The sequence below is a fragment of the Pinus tabuliformis genome, chromosome 7, assembly GCF_031772625.1.
Source record: "Pinus tabuliformis cultivar Carrire ecotype Pingquan chromosome 7, CPIR1, whole genome shotgun sequence".
Lineage (NCBI taxonomy): Eukaryota > Viridiplantae > Streptophyta > Pinopsida > Pinales > Pinaceae > Pinus > Pinus tabuliformis.
In genome coordinates this window covers 1,624,132,353-1,624,152,061 of record NC_142293.1, presented here as the reverse complement: position 1 = coordinate 1,624,152,061, position 19,709 = coordinate 1,624,132,353, and the positions used below count along the sequence as shown (strand labels likewise).

General features: G+C 38.7%; 1 protein-coding gene across 1 annotated transcript in view; it reads right to left on the bottom strand.

The window, feature by feature from the left end:
• LOC149254455 (uncharacterized) overlaps positions 1-19,709 on the bottom strand; it is a 352,448-nt gene that overhangs the window by 266,094 nt on the left and 66,645 nt on the right. The window contains 2 exon segments of the mRNA XM_089460161.1: positions 13,401-13,624; positions 13,767-14,199. Coding sequence (XP_089316287.1) covers positions 13,401-13,624; positions 13,767-14,199 — 657 coding nt within the window.

Here is a 19,709-nt window from a genome sequence, read left to right as displayed (position 1 = left end):
GGAGTATAGACACAAACTGTAACACGCAATGGTGAGGGATGCTCGGGGGCCAAGATAGCAAAAAAATGTATCTGCCAAAGAGGATGGTTGAAAATGAGATGTGCACTGCCAAACTCAAAAATGAGATGCACGTTGTGAGCCATCTAATTTTGTTATTTTTTAATAAACTAAATAAACCCTAAATTACAATTGATGTTGAACCTATAAAGAAATTTGATTAAATTTGCCTTGAGCTTCGAGTTCATTCAGGTTCTTTATTAGGTTGGTGTTAAGGTTCGTCAAATCTAATTGAACCTCAAATTTTTTTGAGGTTCACTAGACCCTGAAGGTTAAGGTTCAGCGAACCATGTGACTTAGGTCGCAAGGGGAGTAGTTGTGTTGGAATCAATGCCAAAGGGGCAGATTGTTGGAATTTGATTGTCATTGATGTCAACCCAAGCAGCGCCAGAAGTCTCGCTTTCGTTGAGGAAATTGATTAGATCAACATTTTTGCTTACAAGATCATTTTCATTTGATAGTCTTTGTCATGCCGATAGGTGGCACGTGCCATGACTCCTCATCATTGAGAAGATATGTCTAGTCAAGATTGGAGCCCCATTGTATGGTCAAGGTCCTCAAGAAAATTCAACTAAATTATGATGGACTTATTAACCCATCACGTATGTGTTATGAATAAAAATATATATAAAATAATACAATAATGTAAAACAATAATAATAATAAATAATGATTAATTAGTAACTAGTTAATGAAAATGTATGTCCCTACGGACATAACCGTTGGGGAAGAGGTACCTTCCAAGGGCTTAGGGTATATAAGCAGGCCCTCACCCTCATTGTAGTCATTTCATATCTCATCAATTCCTTATATAATATTTAATATACAATTACTTGTCCTACAATGCATGTCTTTGTCTTCAAAGTATTTCGAAGCTTATTCCGTTGTGTATATAAACTTTGTTCGTTACATTGGTATTAGAGCCACGCTCTCTAATCCTGGCCATTGGCTATTAAAGCCCTAGTCAACCTTGTCATCGCAACTGAAGTGTTTCGCTACGAAAGTTGGAGTTTCTCCATTTTCACTAATTGGCCCTTGGCCATAAAAAAGGAAAAAAAAATCTGAAATATAGAAAAAAAATTATATAAAAAAATATATATGTATTTGAAAAAAAAATAGATTAAAGAAAAAGATTAAAAAAAATATACTAGAAAAAAAATCATATAAAAAATTATATTAAAAAAATTACATATATAGAAAAAATTAAAATTATATAAAATAAATAGAAATAACAAAAGCAAGAATTATTATTTATTTAAATAAAAATAATAATAAATAAATAAATAAATAAAATAAAAAATAAAAAACGAAAATATAGCAAAACCACTTACCTATTGGTTGGGTCGCACAACACAGCCATCAGAGCCCCATTACTCAACGACTAGCCTACTCGACTGCTCGTAGACATTACCTCTCGCCCGCCACCCTCACTAGAGCCACTCGTTGCCTCCATCAACCATCGTACGAAGCATCAATTGCCACCATCGTTCCTACCACTGCTTCATCACTCTGTACCGACGTCGAGTCCACCATCGCTTGCTCCATCACGCACCACTGTCACTGTTTGTTGCCGACGTCTCTCTCAGATCTTGTTCGTTGTCTTCGAGTTTCTTATCGCTCCTGCGCATCTGGCCCTGCTCCCCAGCGCTGACCTACCTTATTCTCGTTTGCCTCACTGTCAGCATTGTTGTCCCATTGACCATTCTACCCCACTCTCTCTGTGTTTCCCTATTGTCGACCAACCAACTTCTTATTTCTCTCCAACGTCACATCAACAAGTCACGCATCGTCATGTGCTTTACCTCCACCAATCGTCGCTCCATTTCAAAAGCCATTGTTTTGTTGTTGACCCCGACTCTGTCCGTACCCTTCGATTATAATTATATAAGGTTTATTATCAATTATATCAGTGCTAATTATATTATATAATTGATAGTTATAAGATTTTATAAATATTAGATTATATAACTGTAATTATATTATATAGTTTATAATTATAAGTTTTATAATCATTACTTTATATAGTTTATAATTAATTTAATTTAAAAATATATATATTATTTAATTTCTAGAAAAAAAGACTTAATTAAATTTTAAAGAAGCGAGTTTTATATATATATATATATATATATATATAAAATCCTTAGTCGAGGTGTACAAAATTGTTGAAGAATACAAATGGAGTCTAATCCAGAAACAAGGGAAGGAATATTTTCCTAAAAAGGCCTTTCAATTATGGATCACAGATTAATTACATTAAAAGGAAGTATCCAAGGAAAAGAAATTAATATTGCTATCAGCACAAACAATGAGGAAAATTACATCAATATTAATTTGGCAAATCAGTTATTAATTCAAGAGCCAAGCATTGGTGAAATAATAGATCTTTGTGGCCAAAAGGAGTATGAAATCACTGATTTACAACTAACAGCAGATCATTATGAGTACATGTCTCAATTTTGCGTTACAACTATGTTTAATAGGAAGATTGACATAATTCTCAGTCAACCTTGGTTTACGGAGTTGGGTACGTTCATGTTAAACATAGAGAAACAATTTTTTACGTTTCGTTCTAAGGGAAAGATGGTCACATTTCAAGACATGACAAGCAAGATAGAATCAACAACACCTTCATTAGAAGACTTTAAGGATATTTCGGAATTGAAGTTTCAAGATAATATAAAACTATACTGAAGAAGCAAAAAGATCTTGAACAAGTCATCTCCAGTAAAGACACAGAAATTTCGCGCCTCAAAGATCACAATGAAAAACTACTCAAACAAGTCAAGAAAGTTAAGGCCACAAAGAAGGCATTCAAAAAGCGCTTATCAAGATTCAAAACAAAAAGAGGAAAATTTACATTTAAAGAACCTTAATCAAAGGTTATTAGAACAAATCAAAAATTTAAAAGATGAGAAAAATACTAGGAACAAAGCCAATAGTCCAGAAAGCGAAGAGCTTTTACGTCTAAGAAGTCATAACCAAGCCCTACTTACACAAATAAAGAAACTCAAAAGTGACAAGAAGTCACTAAATGACAAGTTCGAACAACCTACTCAAGAAGAAGTATTGAAGTCTCAAGTCGCATCAGTCCAAGTTGAAGATAAAGGAACAAATATTGATCCAATCAATATCACAACTCAAGAAGATGGGAAATCAATAGAAGTTAAAACATATTCACAAGTTCCAGTTCAAATATTGGAAATTCCAAGTGACGATTCAATAGTCAACTCAACAACAACACTACCTGACGTAAATCAGGAAACTGCCACACACATTATAAGGGCAAGTTCAACTAGAAGAACTCCTTATCGACATCTGAATCATAACAGCAGACAACTAAGTTAGTCTACATATTTGAACAATTCAAAACAGAGACAACAAATTTATGTTCCAAGGAGTATTGAAGTTTGCAGAATCCAGTCCTATGATTCCAATTCATTACAAATTTCCAATGATCGAAAGAATCCACGGAAGAATAATCTAGGATGGTCAGATCCATTCTCAATCCGACAATTCTGTTTATCACTCAGAGGATCATATTGTCTTGTAACAATGGAAATGAAAGTACTGAGACAAGAAGATATTCGAACAGGAAAAGAGATCAGTAAGCTTTGAGGGACAGCTTTTTGAAGAGGAAGGCAATGTTATGAATAAAAATATATATAAAATAATACAAATATTGTAAAATAATAATAATAGTAAATAATGATTAATTAGTAACTAGTTAATGAAAAGGCGTGTCCCTAACGACATAACCGTTGGTGAAGATGTACCTGCCTAGGGTATATAAGCAGGCCCTCACCCTCATTGTAATCATCTCACATCTCAACAATTCTTTATATAATATTTAATATACAATTACTTGTCCTACAATGAATGTCTTTGTCTTTGAAGTATTTTGAAGCTTATTCCGCCGTGTATATGAACTTTGTTCGTTACAGTATGGACTATCCCAGCCCAGTTAGGCTTGTAAAGAAGGCTTGTTAATTATGAAAAAATTGGAGGTTAAGTCGGTCTTAAATGTTGGCTCCAAACTTTTCAAATTTTTAAAATTTAATTTTCAAATTACAAGGTCGGCCTCCATGAAATAAGGTCATGTTGGCCCCTGTAGAAGCCCCCTCCATCACTATATACTTGAGCTTGGAGTTCTCCATAAGGGCATCAATCTATCATGCATACATCTGTCTATTGTTCTGATTTCCAAAGGCCTTGTATAGTCACGCATATCTAAGGGAGTGAGACTGAGTTTTGAAAGAAGTTCATGGTATATTTTCTCTGTGATTTTCGCTGACTGAGGCAGAGCTTTATGGACTATTTAAGGGCAAAATCCTTGGGCTTAATTGTTTATTATTTGGGTTGCTTTTTGGCTAAGATTTTTATGGCACTTTGACTGTCCTGAAGCTGGATCTGTAGACTGTGGCAATTATTGCTACCTCAGAGACCAAATTTTGCCCCCTCTAAGGTTATATTTCAGTGACAGAGGTGCAGGCCCTAAGGCCCAATTTCGGCTCTAGGACAAGAGTGGCTTCTTTGTTGATCAGTGGTGTCTGCCTGAAGCTTTTCGGCCCTCTGTGGCAGGGAAAATCTAAACCAAATTCATTGATTCGGTGGGAAAATTCGGCAGCTGTTCTGTGTATTTGTTTCTCACCTAAGAAAGTTTATTTTGTAGGCTTTAACTCAGACTTCTGTTTGGCCTCTTCTGAAGCAGACTGTGGCACCCACTTTTGAGACTATTTGGTGGCAATTAGAAGACCTGTTCTGATCTGTTCTCAAGTAAGTTTTTCATCCCTCTGAGGCTAACATTCGCATGCCTGAGGCCTAATTTTTGGATGCTTTCAGATCTCTATGGAAACCAAGTAAAGTTGCTATGTCATTTACTCATTGACCTGAAGCAAGTTGAGTTCACTTTAAAGGTTAGTCTGAGGCACTTTTGGCCCTAATCTAAAGCTTTCCTGTAGCTTGCTTGGGCATCCTTTTGAGACCTATATCATCCCTCTTAAGGCCTGTTCTGTGGCAGATTTCGGCATCCTTTTGAGACTAACTTTGTGGAGAATTCTGGCCTACTTTTGAGATCAACTCGGGCTAAGCCAGAGCTCTATATAAGGGAAGAATTCTGGGCAATTTGTGACCCAAACTAGGGCTGGATCATTAGTGAATTCAAGTCTGTTCTAGTAACAAGGAAGTCTTATTACTTGTGGACTGTGTAAGAACAAAATTCAAATTCTGTTAAAGCCTTGATTTTGTAGCCAAAGTTGAAGAGTTCCAAGACTTTTAGTACCAGTTCAATCAAGCAGAAGGGTGTGCACAGAGCTACAGTGATTGAGGGGTGTCTTGGGTCAATCCTTGAGTGAAGAAGGGTAACCTTTCAGAGGCAAATTTTAACTGCGATTAAGTGCTAAATAGGAGCATCTTCAGGGCAGAACACTCAAGCAGTCAGTGGCACACTTGTCATCAGCCTACTTGAGGTATGTTTTGTAAATTGTTCTGTTTATGATCAAGCCATTGTTAAGGCAAGAATTGGACAATAGACTTTTGAGGCATCTTCAAGGCAATATCTGAAGCAGAGGTGAAGGTTGTTGATTGAAGGCATCACCAAGTATTGCAATCAGAGGTATGACCTGTCATTATGTTACACTGTACTATATTATGAATTGAAAGTTAGATTTCATAAAGTCTGTACAAGTATCATTGAGCTATACAAGGAACAGTTCTGAAGTTTGGCAGTTGAAGTAGTTTTTAGCATCTAGGGCCAAGGTTACTTGGGAGCGGGAGTGGAAACGGGGAGCAGAAGTGGAAGCGGGAACAGGGAGAGACATTTTCAAAATATCCCAGTTCAGGAGCGAATCGAGAGCGAACTTTTAGATAACATATATTTTTATATATTTTGATGCATATATGTCAACAAAAGCATGTAGAATGATGAATTAGATATAAAAGGCATAAAAACATGGTTGAACCATATAACATCAATCATCTAGAATTTATAATCTTAATCAACCACGTCCACAAGTTAGAACCATATAACATCAATCATCTAGAAGTTATAATTTTCATCAACCACGTCCACAAGTTAGTAACATACAACATATTGAGTCTCATGATTCATCAATCTTAAAGTTTCAAGCTTTCAAAATTCAATATATAACATTTATCATCATTGATCACTAAAGTTGAAACTTGTACTTGTAACCATTACCATTGCCAAGTAACCAAACGATAACAAAGAATATATAACATGAAATGAAATGTTTCAACTTTCAATTTCATGAAGCATCATATAACATATTCATAATTCATTACCAATCAATTATAATTGCCAACTTCAAACTTAAATTGTCATATATTGTTTACAAAAAATATCATAATAAATATGAAAGAGTCAACAGTTATAAAAACTACTAGAAACTAGAAAGGACAAGTAACTCTATTATCTACTGCCAATGCTTGGGCCTCTTGCCATGAGAAATGTCTAATTTCTAAGAAGGTTGTGATGGTCTACTAGGAGTCTCCTCCAGCATAGTCAGGCGACCAAAACCAGAAGGCACATGATCTCCACGTGAGAATGCAGATGTAGATGGAGGTGGTGGCAGCAAAGGCAAAGATGTTCCAACTTGAGCACTGCTACTAGACAATGCGGGTGGCATTGTTGTGGTTGCTTCTTCATTATCTTTCAAAACTTCTATTTCCAACTCTTCCAGATGTAGAGCACCATCCTCCAAATTATCTTCCTCTGGGTTGATGTCCCAAGTTGTATATGACGTATCATCTCGAGCCTGATCACAATAATGACTCAACAACATCAAGTTGTAGTGCACATAAACCAAGCTTTCTGCTCGATATTCATTGAGTCTGTTTCTTCTCACATTATGGATGAAGCTATAGGTGCTCCAACACCTCTCTGCAAAAGAAGTATTTACAACCTGTGAAAGGACTTTTTTGCCAATTTTGGCAAAAGTCCCTGGCCGCCATACGCGTCCCACCATGTGATAACATCAAATTTGTCCCTATCTTCCATTGCATGCAAAGAACCAAACACTCTAGTGCTAGTGAAGTATCTGCCTAATTCAAGTCGCAGATTAGCACACTCCTCCCTGTCAGGGACCAACTTCTCTAATGCTTTCATATATCTCTCTTGTACCTCTGGATTTGTCGGGGGTTTGGCCCTAACCCCACCCCCAGGTGCAGGTTTGCCCAACCAAGATGGAGAATAGTATTTTGGTTTAAGGATATACACCAAGGAATGTAGTGGAACATTAAGTTTATTCCACTGTGCACACAAATTTGTGAATAATATCATACAAGTTGGGATCTTTTTCCTGAACAATATCTTTTATTTGCCCCAACATGTTATCCATCTGCTCATACACCTTCCCAATCACAGTTTGATTTGTATCTGCAAAACAAATCATGTTATAAATGGGCTTGGTGAATTGCAAAACTACCCTCACACGTGCCCAAAACAGACCATCAAGAGCGGTGGTCTCCACCTCTTCAAAACCTTGTTTGTCAACTGTGGTTGGAGCCCTGTCCTTTAATACTTGCCAGTGTTGACTTGATACCATGCTAGCCAATGACTCTCTTACCTTCAAAAGGCGCCTGAAGGTGAGGTAATAGCTAGCAAATCTAGTCTTCGCAATCTTCAACAGCTCCAAACTTGAGTGACTGCGGAAAATCCCATGGGTATTGCTATGATTGGTAATAAATTTTATCATTCTCTTGCCTCTCTTGTACAAATCACCAATCCATTTGTATTGAGGGTGTTTGTTCTTAATAATATCATGCATCAAAAGGTTCATTGTGTGAACCAAACACCCAGACCAAAATATGTTGGGGTATTTATCCTCAATAATTGCTTTCGCTGCCTTACAATTAGAAGCATTATCAGTGATGACTTGGATGACATTGTATGGCCCAATTCTTTCAATTGTTTGAAGTAATGGTTCTGCAATGTTGATGGCAGTCTTGAACTTTTCTGAGTAATCATATGCTGAAAGGAAGACTGCACCACTAGTAGACACAGCAAGAACACTTATCAATGGCTTGCCTTTTACATTTGTCCAACCATCAAATACAATGGATACCCCATGGTCATTCCAAGAACTTGTCATTTTACCCAAAGCATGTGATATTTTTGCTCTTTCATGATCAAGTCCCACAGTTCTAGACTTGTCATACCCAGGGCTCTTGTATTCTTTGGGGGAATCATTAATGTAGGAAACCATTCCATGCCAAGGTGAGCAAAGAACATTGAATGGTATCCCACATGCATAGAGAAACCAGTAAATTTTTGAATCCACATCATTCTTACACCCTTCGTCAAGGAAATCTGATATGGTTCTATGCCTTAAAGGGATGTTTATTCCTATGCCTCCATATCCACTGCGATGGGAGGATGTTGATGGAGTTCTTACTCTATGTGAATGTGGGATAGTAGTGTCATGTTCAAAGTCACCCTTTGATCTTTTAGATTTGTATTAGGCTTCCTCCTCTTCCCTTGTGTATTTAGCTCTTTGTTGTTGTAACACACTTCCACAAGTTTTGATTCTTATTTGTTTATTTCCATCCCACGGGATTTTCCCACAGACATGTTTTCTGGCACGAGTGTATGAACCTTTGTATGTCTTTCTGCAATAGAGGCATGTAAATTTAGTGGTTCCCCCCCCTTTCCCTTCTTCAGGCCTAGAAACATATTTCCACATGGGGTTTGGTCTGATTTGGTTTTTGTGTCATCATCGTCTCCACTCTCCTCCTCCTCCTCCTCCTCTCCAGGATTTTCAAACCCACCACTACCCACTTCTTCATCCTCTTCATCATGATCAACCGTCCTCCTACTCTCCAACATCATGATAACAAAAAAAGGAACCAACAACAAGAGAATGCCAAGCCATATAGCCATGATGTTTGAAGTTTTGATTTTTTGAACTTTTGGGAGTTATAGTTTCTTGCCTGCAATAAAATGGAGGAATGGGAATGGGAAACTTAAAAGAGAGAAGACAACATTTTCATTTAACAATGAACATATAAAAAACACAAATAATATATTAGAGTCTAGATCCTACCTCTTTGGCCTTCAATCCCAAGCTCCAATCTCGCTTACAAGCTCCTCAAGATCCCAAGCAACCCTCTCAATCTTCCTCCTCGACTCTTGCTCCAATTCCGAAAGCCCTCTCCTTGCTCTCTCATATGCAAATGATGAATTATGGGAAGGGAGGAGGGTTTTTATTCCTTTTTCCCCTCCCCTCCCTCCAAAATATCCCCCATGCAACCACGTCTTTTTTTCCCATGGGTAGCGACTCTTTTTAGGTGGGAGCGGTCGGGGAGTGATCTCCCTCGACCACTCCCACCTAAAAAAATTCGCTCTGGGAGCAAACGAGAGCGACCGCTCCCTTGTTCGCTCCCAAAAAATCAGGGAGCAAAATAATTTTAAGGGAACGCGCTCCCGAGGTCACTCCCAAACCGCTCCTAAGAGGAGTGCACTCCGGGAGCAGATTCGAGGGGCGCATCGCGCCCCCGCAACCCCGTCTATAGCATACAGCAGCAGTAAGGGGTTTCATTGAATATCATTGTAAGGGGGTCATTGTCCCTGGTACGGGAGCCCAAAATTATTTTTATTAAATTTTTAAGGGTGCAAGGCAAGAGAGTGAAGTTTCCCTCAGGTTGGAACCTAAAAATACTTCAAGGTGGCACGGTGGTGCTAGGACAAGCTAGAGTTCGCAGAATATTGAAGTTGTTGAAGGATGTAACTAGTATCGGTCTTCATAATTGTACCTGAGTCATGATGTAATATATAATTTTTATTAATATATGTTGTGGATGCTCTAGATGTTGAAAATTTTGAAAAAAAAAAGAATATTTTTGTATTTTTTTAATTTTGCTAATGTTTGCCAACTTTTACAAATTTTTTCCAGATTTTTACGATGTTTTCATTTTTCAAACCCTCACTGATTTTATCTCAATGCCTATGATTGCAACATTGTTCTTCACATGTGTTCAAACTTCGAAGAATGGTGCCAATTCTACAAAAACATGCAGATATTTCTAAAGAAATAAAAATATATAGGATGGTCGATGGAACATTTGGCTTTGACATGGTTGTTCAAGATAGGAAGACTAAAATGCGAGGTAAGCTTCATTTTTTGTTTCAAATTCCAATGTCTCTTCTTCCTTTCTTTCAAATTTCAATGTATTTTCTTATGTTTCCCTTATTTGTCGTAGATGCATGGTGGATAGGTTATGGCTCAAGAATACCCAATTTACAAAAACTTACCATTTGAGTGTTTAACCAAACATGTAGCTCATCAAGATGTGAGTGCAACTAGAGTGTAATCGAAAAAATACACACCAAGTGAAACAAGTTAAAAATTTCAAATTAAATTTTCAATTCTCTAAATTAGAATTTTATGCCGCATCACCATCTAAATTAAGTATTATAATTTATTAATTTATAATTTATGACCCCCATACAAATTGGAATCCTGGCGCTTCAATGAAATAGTCTATGTCTACTACAATCTCTGATTGTGGGTGAGCTAGCTTTCTAAAACCCCTGATGTGGAGGCTGTCACATTGAATCATGAATGGAATTGACACCACAACTACATGGAGAGTTGAAACCGACAAGCCTATCATGCAATCAGCCCTTGATTGGTTACAAGAGGAGGCATAGGAGGAGATAGAGAAGGAGAGTTTAGTAGAGGGTATTCCAGAGAAAACACCTTTATAGGAGGTGACATTTACACTAGAAGTGTGCCACCACTTTCATGAACTCAAGCATGGCGAATTGGATTTACAGTAGCACAAGCAGAGGATGCCATAGTCTACTTTCACAGCCTCCTTATAGAGGACATGAAAGCCCAACGCCAACCCTAAGGCTGCCTTCCACTAGAGGAAAAGCCACCACTAGAGCCATTACCTTTGCCCATAAAATGGGCAAAGGGAAACGCTTGTTTATTTATCTGATTTCATTGTAGATGACTCGTGATGACGAGTTACATTTATTATATCTTTAATGATATTTTGAGACTCGGGAGTCGGCACTTGGGACATGATTCACAATCGATGTGTGATGTATCACTGAGCATCTTATACATCTTATATACCGGTTTTATTTTCGTATTTATGTGGCAATGTATTGATTTGATATTGTTGTTGCTTTAGATATTTAAAAATTTGGCAAAAAAAAAAAAACAAGAAACTTTTTTTTTATTATGCTGATATTTTGCCTGATGTTACCAATAAGTTGTTTTCCGGACCCTTGGCGATATTTTCAACAAAACGATGTTTGCAACATTGGCATGGTCATGAGTACTCCAATGCATAGATAGAATACCTGATACATGTAGAAGGAATCTGACCCTTTGGTATGCCAACCCATGCTACAATGCCTCAAAATGGTTAGCATCTGGGAGATTTTTCATTTGAAAATGTCAGCAAGAACTAATTATAACTTCTTTTATTTGCTTTCTTTACCCTTTATAGTTTATAACTTTATTGTACCACAGTTTGATGTTTCAAAGCTGATCTTGACCACAAAACAAAACTGTTGTTTACAAACCTCACTAATGTATTAAGATTTATCATATGCAGGTTTGACACTCATGCCATCCTTTCCTATTGTTTTCACATCTCTTTCTTTCAACAAAAACACCTCAGACTGGGGACAAATGGAAAGAGATGCCTAGAGCAAAGCATTCTAAAACAAGGATATTTTTGACAGCCTGCATTGACAAAACTTAACCGAATTTCATCACTTCCATATTCCTTCATAAGCAACAATAATGTTTTTCTAATTGATGCTGCAAGACAAACACAATGTGTCAAGATCATAGTTGACAGGCCTGGGTCCATTTAAGAAAAATTAATTAAACATAAATATAGGATGTGCTATAAAATAGCCAAGGGATGTCCGCAGAAAATCTATTTAAGCCAGCATTTGCTTTAATTTTAGGGATTCTTAAGAGTAAGCTATCAAACATCATATTTTTTGAGGTAAACAAATGGAATCTAAAGAAAAAAGCATCGGCAGGAACTTCAAACAACCTACCTGAAAGAGTAGCCCTAAAAAGGTAAACAGTTGAATGATCGTCACTATGTTTGTTGTATATGTTGAAAAATGTAACTAGGTTCGGTCTTCATAAATGTATTTGAGGCATTATTTAATGTACTTGTCAAAAGAATTAAAAAGAAATTTTTTATTATTATCACAATGACTTATTAAAGCATGGGTTTCATCCTTGGGTCATCATGTTTTAGGTCAAAGTCCCCATTGAAGACTTCTAGGCTTTATTCTGAGTCATTAAAGTCATTGTCCATTTAAAGAGACCCTTCTTGGGCTTTTGAATCATGTAAAAAGATTTATTATTGAGTCAAATTAGGTATTTGACACCTCCACACCACAAACAGCGAAATTCAAGCTCACCTCAAGCCTATATATACAAGGAGATTGAATTCATTTGGAGCTCTCACTCACTCACAAGTTCGATATCCAGAAGAAAGAGCTGGAAAAGTGCGAAGAAGGAAGAGGAGGCTGGAAGAAGTGCGAAGTTGGAGAAAGAGGAAGGAAAAGAGAAAATCAAAGTTTTGGGTTTCTTTGGGAGATCAAAGTTTTTCTTGTATAGTCGAAGTTGCTGCTGCTGCCATCTGCTGGGTCAAAGTGCTGCTGCTTCAAGGTCGAAATTCTGGGTCAAAGTTGCTGGAAGAGGAGGCTGACTTGGTGGTTGGAGGAGGTCTGTGTCTAGGTTGAAGAGTCTCAAGAAAACTATTGAAGGAAGAGATTTTGACTGGGTTTTGCCCTGGCAGAGTGCCTACATCTTGTGTCATGTGTTTTTGTGATCTTCATACACACATAGTTTGGTAATTGCTTGATGAAAGATAATATAAGAAATAAGTAAAAGAAGCCAACATAATTCGCAAGTAATTATCAGGAAAAGAGAAATCTAACCCTAATTCTACTAGCATTGATTTTTCAACAATATGAAACTTGGAAAAAATGCATTTCATCTTAATGGCCACCTGGGAATTTTCATAAATATATGTTATATCTTAAGATTGAATATCAAAACCTAAAGGGGTTAGCCTAGAAAGAACAGCCACAGAAGAGTGACAAAGGTAGAATTGCTATGTAGCCATTCCACAATCAGAATATTCAAGCGTTATTAACGATGTACACAGGAACTGATTTTGTTCCAGAGAAACATTGTAAAAGATAAATAGAACAAACATCAAATTGGCCTTCCAATAACTTATGATTTCAATTGAGGCATAAAAACGATGATATTCTTTTGTTAAATATCTTGAGACAGACATAGCGTTAAACATAACTATTGAGGTCAAGCACTCACACGTCAGAAGAATCATTGAGGTTGCAGATGACTACTATTTTTCCAAGCCATAACAAGCCTACACAGTGAATTTTCTGCTCTTGGGTAACGTCCCCAAACACACGCCATTTTTTTGAGCGCAAGTCATACAGGATCAACCCTTGACGACCAGCAATTGCCAAGTACATTCCATCTTGGCTAGCTGCTACATGTAACACTGGCCAGTTCTGAGAAATATATGATGCCTGTTGAAAAAACAAAAAATCTCTATAAGCCTGTCAACCATTATTCTTTCATTCAAAACAAGTACCTCCAATACAATAATGAATGCCTCAAACAGAAACCAGAAAGAAGACATGAAAAAGAGATGCATGGAGACTACTTAACTGGAAGAACAAGATGTTGAATTTTTAGTTCATCATTATCATCTGACTGCACAATAAGCACACGGTCTTCAGCATAAATCACTTGCCGCTTATGTGTGGCACCTGAAATGCCTCTGTTAAGACAACATTTGCCAAAAGGAAATGCAAGAACCCTCTCTGCAGTCCTTTGTTCAACTGCATACAGTCGATATCCATATTCATCCCATCCCATGCAAGCCACACCACCAACCATAGGTTCACATTTATATTCCTGGCCTAATTTTAGCATTGGAGATGAAGCAGAGCTTATGCCAATTTGACGAATAGTGCACATCAAACGACAGCCTGATGTGGACCAGACTGTAAGTCCCCTGAGTTTCCACCCTACAGCGAATGCACAATTATCTGGTGTCCAGGTTATACAATTAACTCCACCAGTGTCCTCAACTGAGTAGCTGCAACAACAGTTGGTGAAGCCTCAGTTTAACGGGCATATCAGTTCATGATTGTAATTTCAATAAATGCAATGTTAGTAAGGCATAGGATTTCATTGTGCTAATAATATTCAGACTACTTTAAAACAAAACTCTATCAATATTGATTGTTGTTATAGATGCACATCCCATGAAATGATGAAAACTCTGAACTGTGGTAATTGTGAGTTTTAAATTCAACATGCAACAAGATAAACCCTCCAAGACTTGCAATGAACATCGGAAGAGTTCAAAATAAGCACAACAATAAATTCTCACTTATACAGAGAACAACAGAATAAACAAGAGTAATAATTAGGAAGAGCTGATAGAGATGACAACGAATTCCTTTATAAACACACAATCCAATCAATTCCCAAAAGTCAGACATGTTCACAAGCAGAAATTCAACCAACCTACAAGAAGCAGCTTTCCATGAATTTCATCCTAATGACCATAAGAAAATGCCCAAGACTATAAACCACGGGACAATGACAAGTATGATAAACAATATCAAGAAAGATTCTGTGAAGGATAGCTTAAGCATCCACGTGATGGTAACCATGGTATAAAGAAAGTTGGCATGTCTCCTTCCATGGTTAATCCAGCCACAAAACAGAAACGCAAACCATTAACAATTTCATGTTGAGAATATGTGTATTCTTCACTTGTGGCCACATTCCAACCTACCATTTGGGTACTTGAGGCCATTAGGTAGTTAAACCCACCTTATGTGTTTTATGTTAAAGCCAACCAAGTCTCCTCATTTAGGGTTAGTGCCATAACCCTCATGGAGTGGGATAAATACACCACCTCCCTCATTTGTAAAATCATCTCATTGAAGTGAATATATTTATTCCTTTGCTCGAGTGAGTGAAAATTTCAAGCCCTGGATGACTAATGACCTTACAATCTCAATCAAACAAGTAGATCATAGGACTTTAATTAGTGCTGAAATTAAATTTCAGACCATAGCATCAATCATACAATAGCTAAATTAAATAGTGGAAGCATAAAAATTAATTTCACACACTCAGAGATAATTATTACTTCAAATCAGCTTTTCATTCCTTCGAAAAGCTTACAACAAAACATCCACACGCTGCCCAAAAACAGCACTGCAAAGATAACCAAAAAACCTTGAATTGAGCAAAATCACTGCTGTAGGCATGTACAGCCTGGCTGTACAAACTGTACAGATTATTCATGGTGAACTTGAGGGAGAAGCATTGGGTAGCAACAAAACAAGTGCATATTTTGTTAATTTCTGGTAGCATTGGATGTGATCTAAGCCTCAAAATTTGCAGGGAGGCTTGCACACGTGCATTCTCCATAAGCCAGAAATCGTTTCGGGAAATTCCACCCGGAGACAGTTTTATTAAAATAATTAATTTTTTTTAATGGGTACCTAAGTCTAAACTTAGGAAATTAAAATAATTAAAGGGTATTAATCTAACTGTCGGTGAAACTTCTAGAAGAAGATGAGGATCAAGCCAAAATGATCTAAGCCATTGATTAGGATCTAATCTAGGTCGTTGGTTCTCAACAAAAGGATTATAAGAGGAGCCTTCAGGGGCATTTGGAAGATACATTGAGTGGAGATCAAAAAATCGAATTTCTGAAGCATAGCAGTTGCCGGGAGAGAAATTCAAAGTGATACTTTGCAGTGAGGGGCAGGGATAGTATCCAGTGGGGAGTTTTCCTGGGCCAGAGAGTACAAGGCAGAGAGGGCACAAACGACGTCCAAAGAGGCTGACACTTGGCCACACAAAGCTGATGCAGTGGCAGCGCAAAGCCTGAAGGGAGATCGAATTCTTGTTGAGGAAATTGAGTTCAGAAGCCGGGGTGTGAGACCGAGAGGCTGAGAGCTGAAGTTTCCAGCCAGCAGAAGGTCAAAAGGAAGAGCAGCGCTGTCCCTAGCAGAGGTGACGCAAAGACTGCGTGGGGTCGACGCAGTTTTGCGCAGAGGTTGACGCAGAAGGGACGCAAAGGCTCTCTTCCAACGGATCAAAGCCAAATCTTCCAATGACAGGGTGAGATCATCTCACTATTTCGTTTTGTCCAATTTCTCTCTGTATCGGATAGCCAGTTGGGCATCCAACGAATTGTACTCGGAATTATTATTGCATAATAAAACCCTCAGTTGCTGCACCGGTTTTCCCACATTGGGTTTTTCTGGGGACATTTGTCTAAAAATAATTGTGTAGAGGTGTGTGATGTTTATTCTCTCATGTGCTATATTTAGTTTCCGCGGTTTTTATTTGTGTAGGCTGCAATGTATTTAATTCGATATTTTTCGTAGCACACAGCAAGTAAATTGTTTAAATCGAATTAACAATTAGAAAAATTAACATCAATTGTTGTAGTAGGAATCGGGTAACCGATTTTTCACATGGCATCAGAGCACAGATCATAAGCAGAAGAGCTCAGAAGCAGAAAGGAAGAGGATTTCGAACTTACTGCAGAGGCAAAATTCAAAACCCCAGAGGCAGCGCAGTTCGAAGGCCAAGGAGGACGAAGTTTTGAGGAGAAATCGATTTCTCTGAGTGAGTCGACAAAGAAATTCAATCTCCAGATCGAAGCTTTCCAGAGGCAGAAGGGAGCAGCGTATTTTTCCTTACAAAGCAGATCTTCAGCTGGGACGCAGATATTTTGTAGCAATTGCTCGCTAAATAGTGTCAGCGGAAGAGAGAGACACTTGATGGAATTTCTTCCTCAGAGAATTCCTAGCCAGGGAATTCGAATTCTCATTTGCTAAGCAACAGCAAGGGGCAGCAGATCTACTGACTCCAGCAGGGAGTGCGTAGGCTAGCCCAGCAGCAGTGTAGAGGAGAGAGGAGGTCATTCGACTTTTTCGATTGGCAGAGATGGCAGCCAATGGGTTGAGAGATCAGGATCGGTTGGATGGTGCATCCAACTATGTGATCTAGAAGGTGAGGATGTCATGCCTTCTGGATGAACATTTTCTCAAGATCTACATCGACGGTGTGGTAGTTGAGCCCACGGATCCAGATCTGCTAAAAAAGTACAAGGGAGAGATGCCAAGGCCAAGCGAATGATCCTCGACGGAGTGAAGGATCATGTAGTATGTCACATCTCAGGCAAAGGGACTGCCAAGAAGATGTGGGATGCCTTGTCCACTTTATATTAGGGATCTTCCGAGCAGCGAAAGATGTACTTGGAGCAAAAGATGAGATCCACGCAGATGTAGAAGGGGGAACGCATTGATCTGTTCCTTGCAAAGCTTCAAGAGACCCGAGATGAGTTGGCAGTTGTGGGGTCAACACATCAAGCTACCAAGATGGTGAGGTTGGCCCTAAATTCAGTTTCAGAAGAGTGGGAAGTATTTGTCTAGAGCATCCTGGGAAAAGAGATATTGCCAGACTGGGAAAGAATGTGGGTCGCTCTTCAGCAAGAGATGAGGAGAGACTTGGTCAAGTGCAAACTTGATGGCAACAACAACAATGGGTCGAAGCCCAAGGAGGAGGATGAGAATGCAACCCTTGCATCTGAGGGGCAGCAAGAGCAGCAAAAGAAGAAGAAATATATTTCGATGATCAAGTGCTTCCGTTGTGGCAAACTCGGTCATTACACTACACAGTGTCCTCTTAAGAAGAAGGACAAAGACGAGAAGCATGATCCGAAGGTTGCATCTGCACAGATCGAGGAGGAGGAATTTGCCATGATCGCCCAGAGGTGGGGTGATATAGAACTGTAGGTCGAAAGAACTACAGATGGGCAGGATCCTTGAGAAGTCCACCTCTTGGATCAATACCTTGCTATGGGAGCCTAAATCAGTAGTAGCAAGATGTGGACTGAGTCAGTTGATGCAGAGGAGTGTCGGAGTCACAACTGTAGTGGCTAGGAACGCCAGAGACTAAGCAGCGTAGAGCTAGAGTTGGTAGCAATGCAGTTGGCACAGAGCAGAGATCAATAACAGCGCAAAGGCTTCAAAGGGTCAGCGCAGAGACTAGCAGCAATCAGAACTCCAGCAACAAGATGCATCATGCTAAACACCAATTCAATAATTTTGGATGCTTTTCCGTTGTTGATGCAGTAGCCGCAATAATTGGAGAAGGTTGCAGTGCAGATGCAGTGCTGGCAGTGGCAGGGCCAGCAGCAACACGGATGCAAAATTTGAGAGGGAGTTGCAGTGCGGATGCAGTGGTGGCAGTGGCAGTGTCAGTGGCAGTATAGATGTATCATTTGCGCAGTAGTTGGTGGGCAACGATGTCAGACATCAATAGCGCAGAGGTAGATGTTACAGAGAAGGGTGATGCTTCAGCGGGTTGCATTACAAGAGCACATTCCTCGCTAAAAGGGAGTGTTGATTTCTAGTAGCATCAAATGTGCTCTAAGCCTCAAAATTTACAAGGAGGCTTGGACAAATGCATTCTCCAATACACAGAAATCACTTTGGGAAATTCCATCCGGAGATGATTTTATTAAAATAATTAATTATTTTTAATGGGTGCCTAAGTCTAAACTTAGGAAATTAAAATAATTAAAGCGTATTAATCTAACTGTGGGTGAAACTTCTAGAAGAAGACAAGGATCAAACCAAAATAATATGAGCTATTGATTAGGATCTAATCTAGGTCGTTGGTTCTCAACAGAAGGATTATAAGAGGAGGCTTGAAGGGCATTTGGAAGATACATCGAGTGGAGATTAGAAGATCGAATTTCTGAAGCACAGAAATGGCCAAGAGAGAAATTCGAAGTGATCTTTTGCAGTGAGGGACAGGGATATTATCCGGTGGTGAGTTTTCCTGGGCCGGAGAGTACAAGGCAAAGAGGGCAGAACGACATCCGGAGAGGCTGACACTGGGCCACGCAGAGCTGACGCAGTGGCAGAGCAAAGCCTGAAGGGAGATTGAATTCCTGCTGGGGAAATCGAGTTCAGAAGTCGAGAGTTGGGGTGTGAGACTGGGAGGCTCGGAGCTAGAATTTCCAGCCAGCAAAAGGTCAGAAGGAAGAGCAACGCAGTCCCCAACAGAGGTGACGCAAGGATTGCGTGGGGTTGACGCAGTTTTGCGCAGAGGCTGACGCAAAAGGGACGCAGAGGCTCACTTTCAGCAGATCAGAGGCGGATCTTCCAATGATAGGGTGAGATCATCTCACTATTTTGTTTTGTCCAATTTCTCTCTGTATCAGATAGCCAGTTGGGCATCCAACGAATTGTACTCAGAATTACTACTACATAATAAAACGCTCAGTTGTTGCACCAGTTTTCCCGCATTGGGTTTTTCCGGGGACATTTGTCCACAAATAACTGTGTAGATGTGTGTGATGTTTATTTCTCTCCTGTGCTATATTTAGTTTCCACAGTTTTTATCTGTGTAAGTTGCAGTGTATTTAATTCAATATTTGTCGTAGCACACAACAAGTAAATTGTTTAAATCGAATTAACAATTAGAAGAATTAACGATTTTTCACATACTTAAGGGGCAGAATGGAGTATGGTCTCAGATATATTGGAGATGGTGACATGA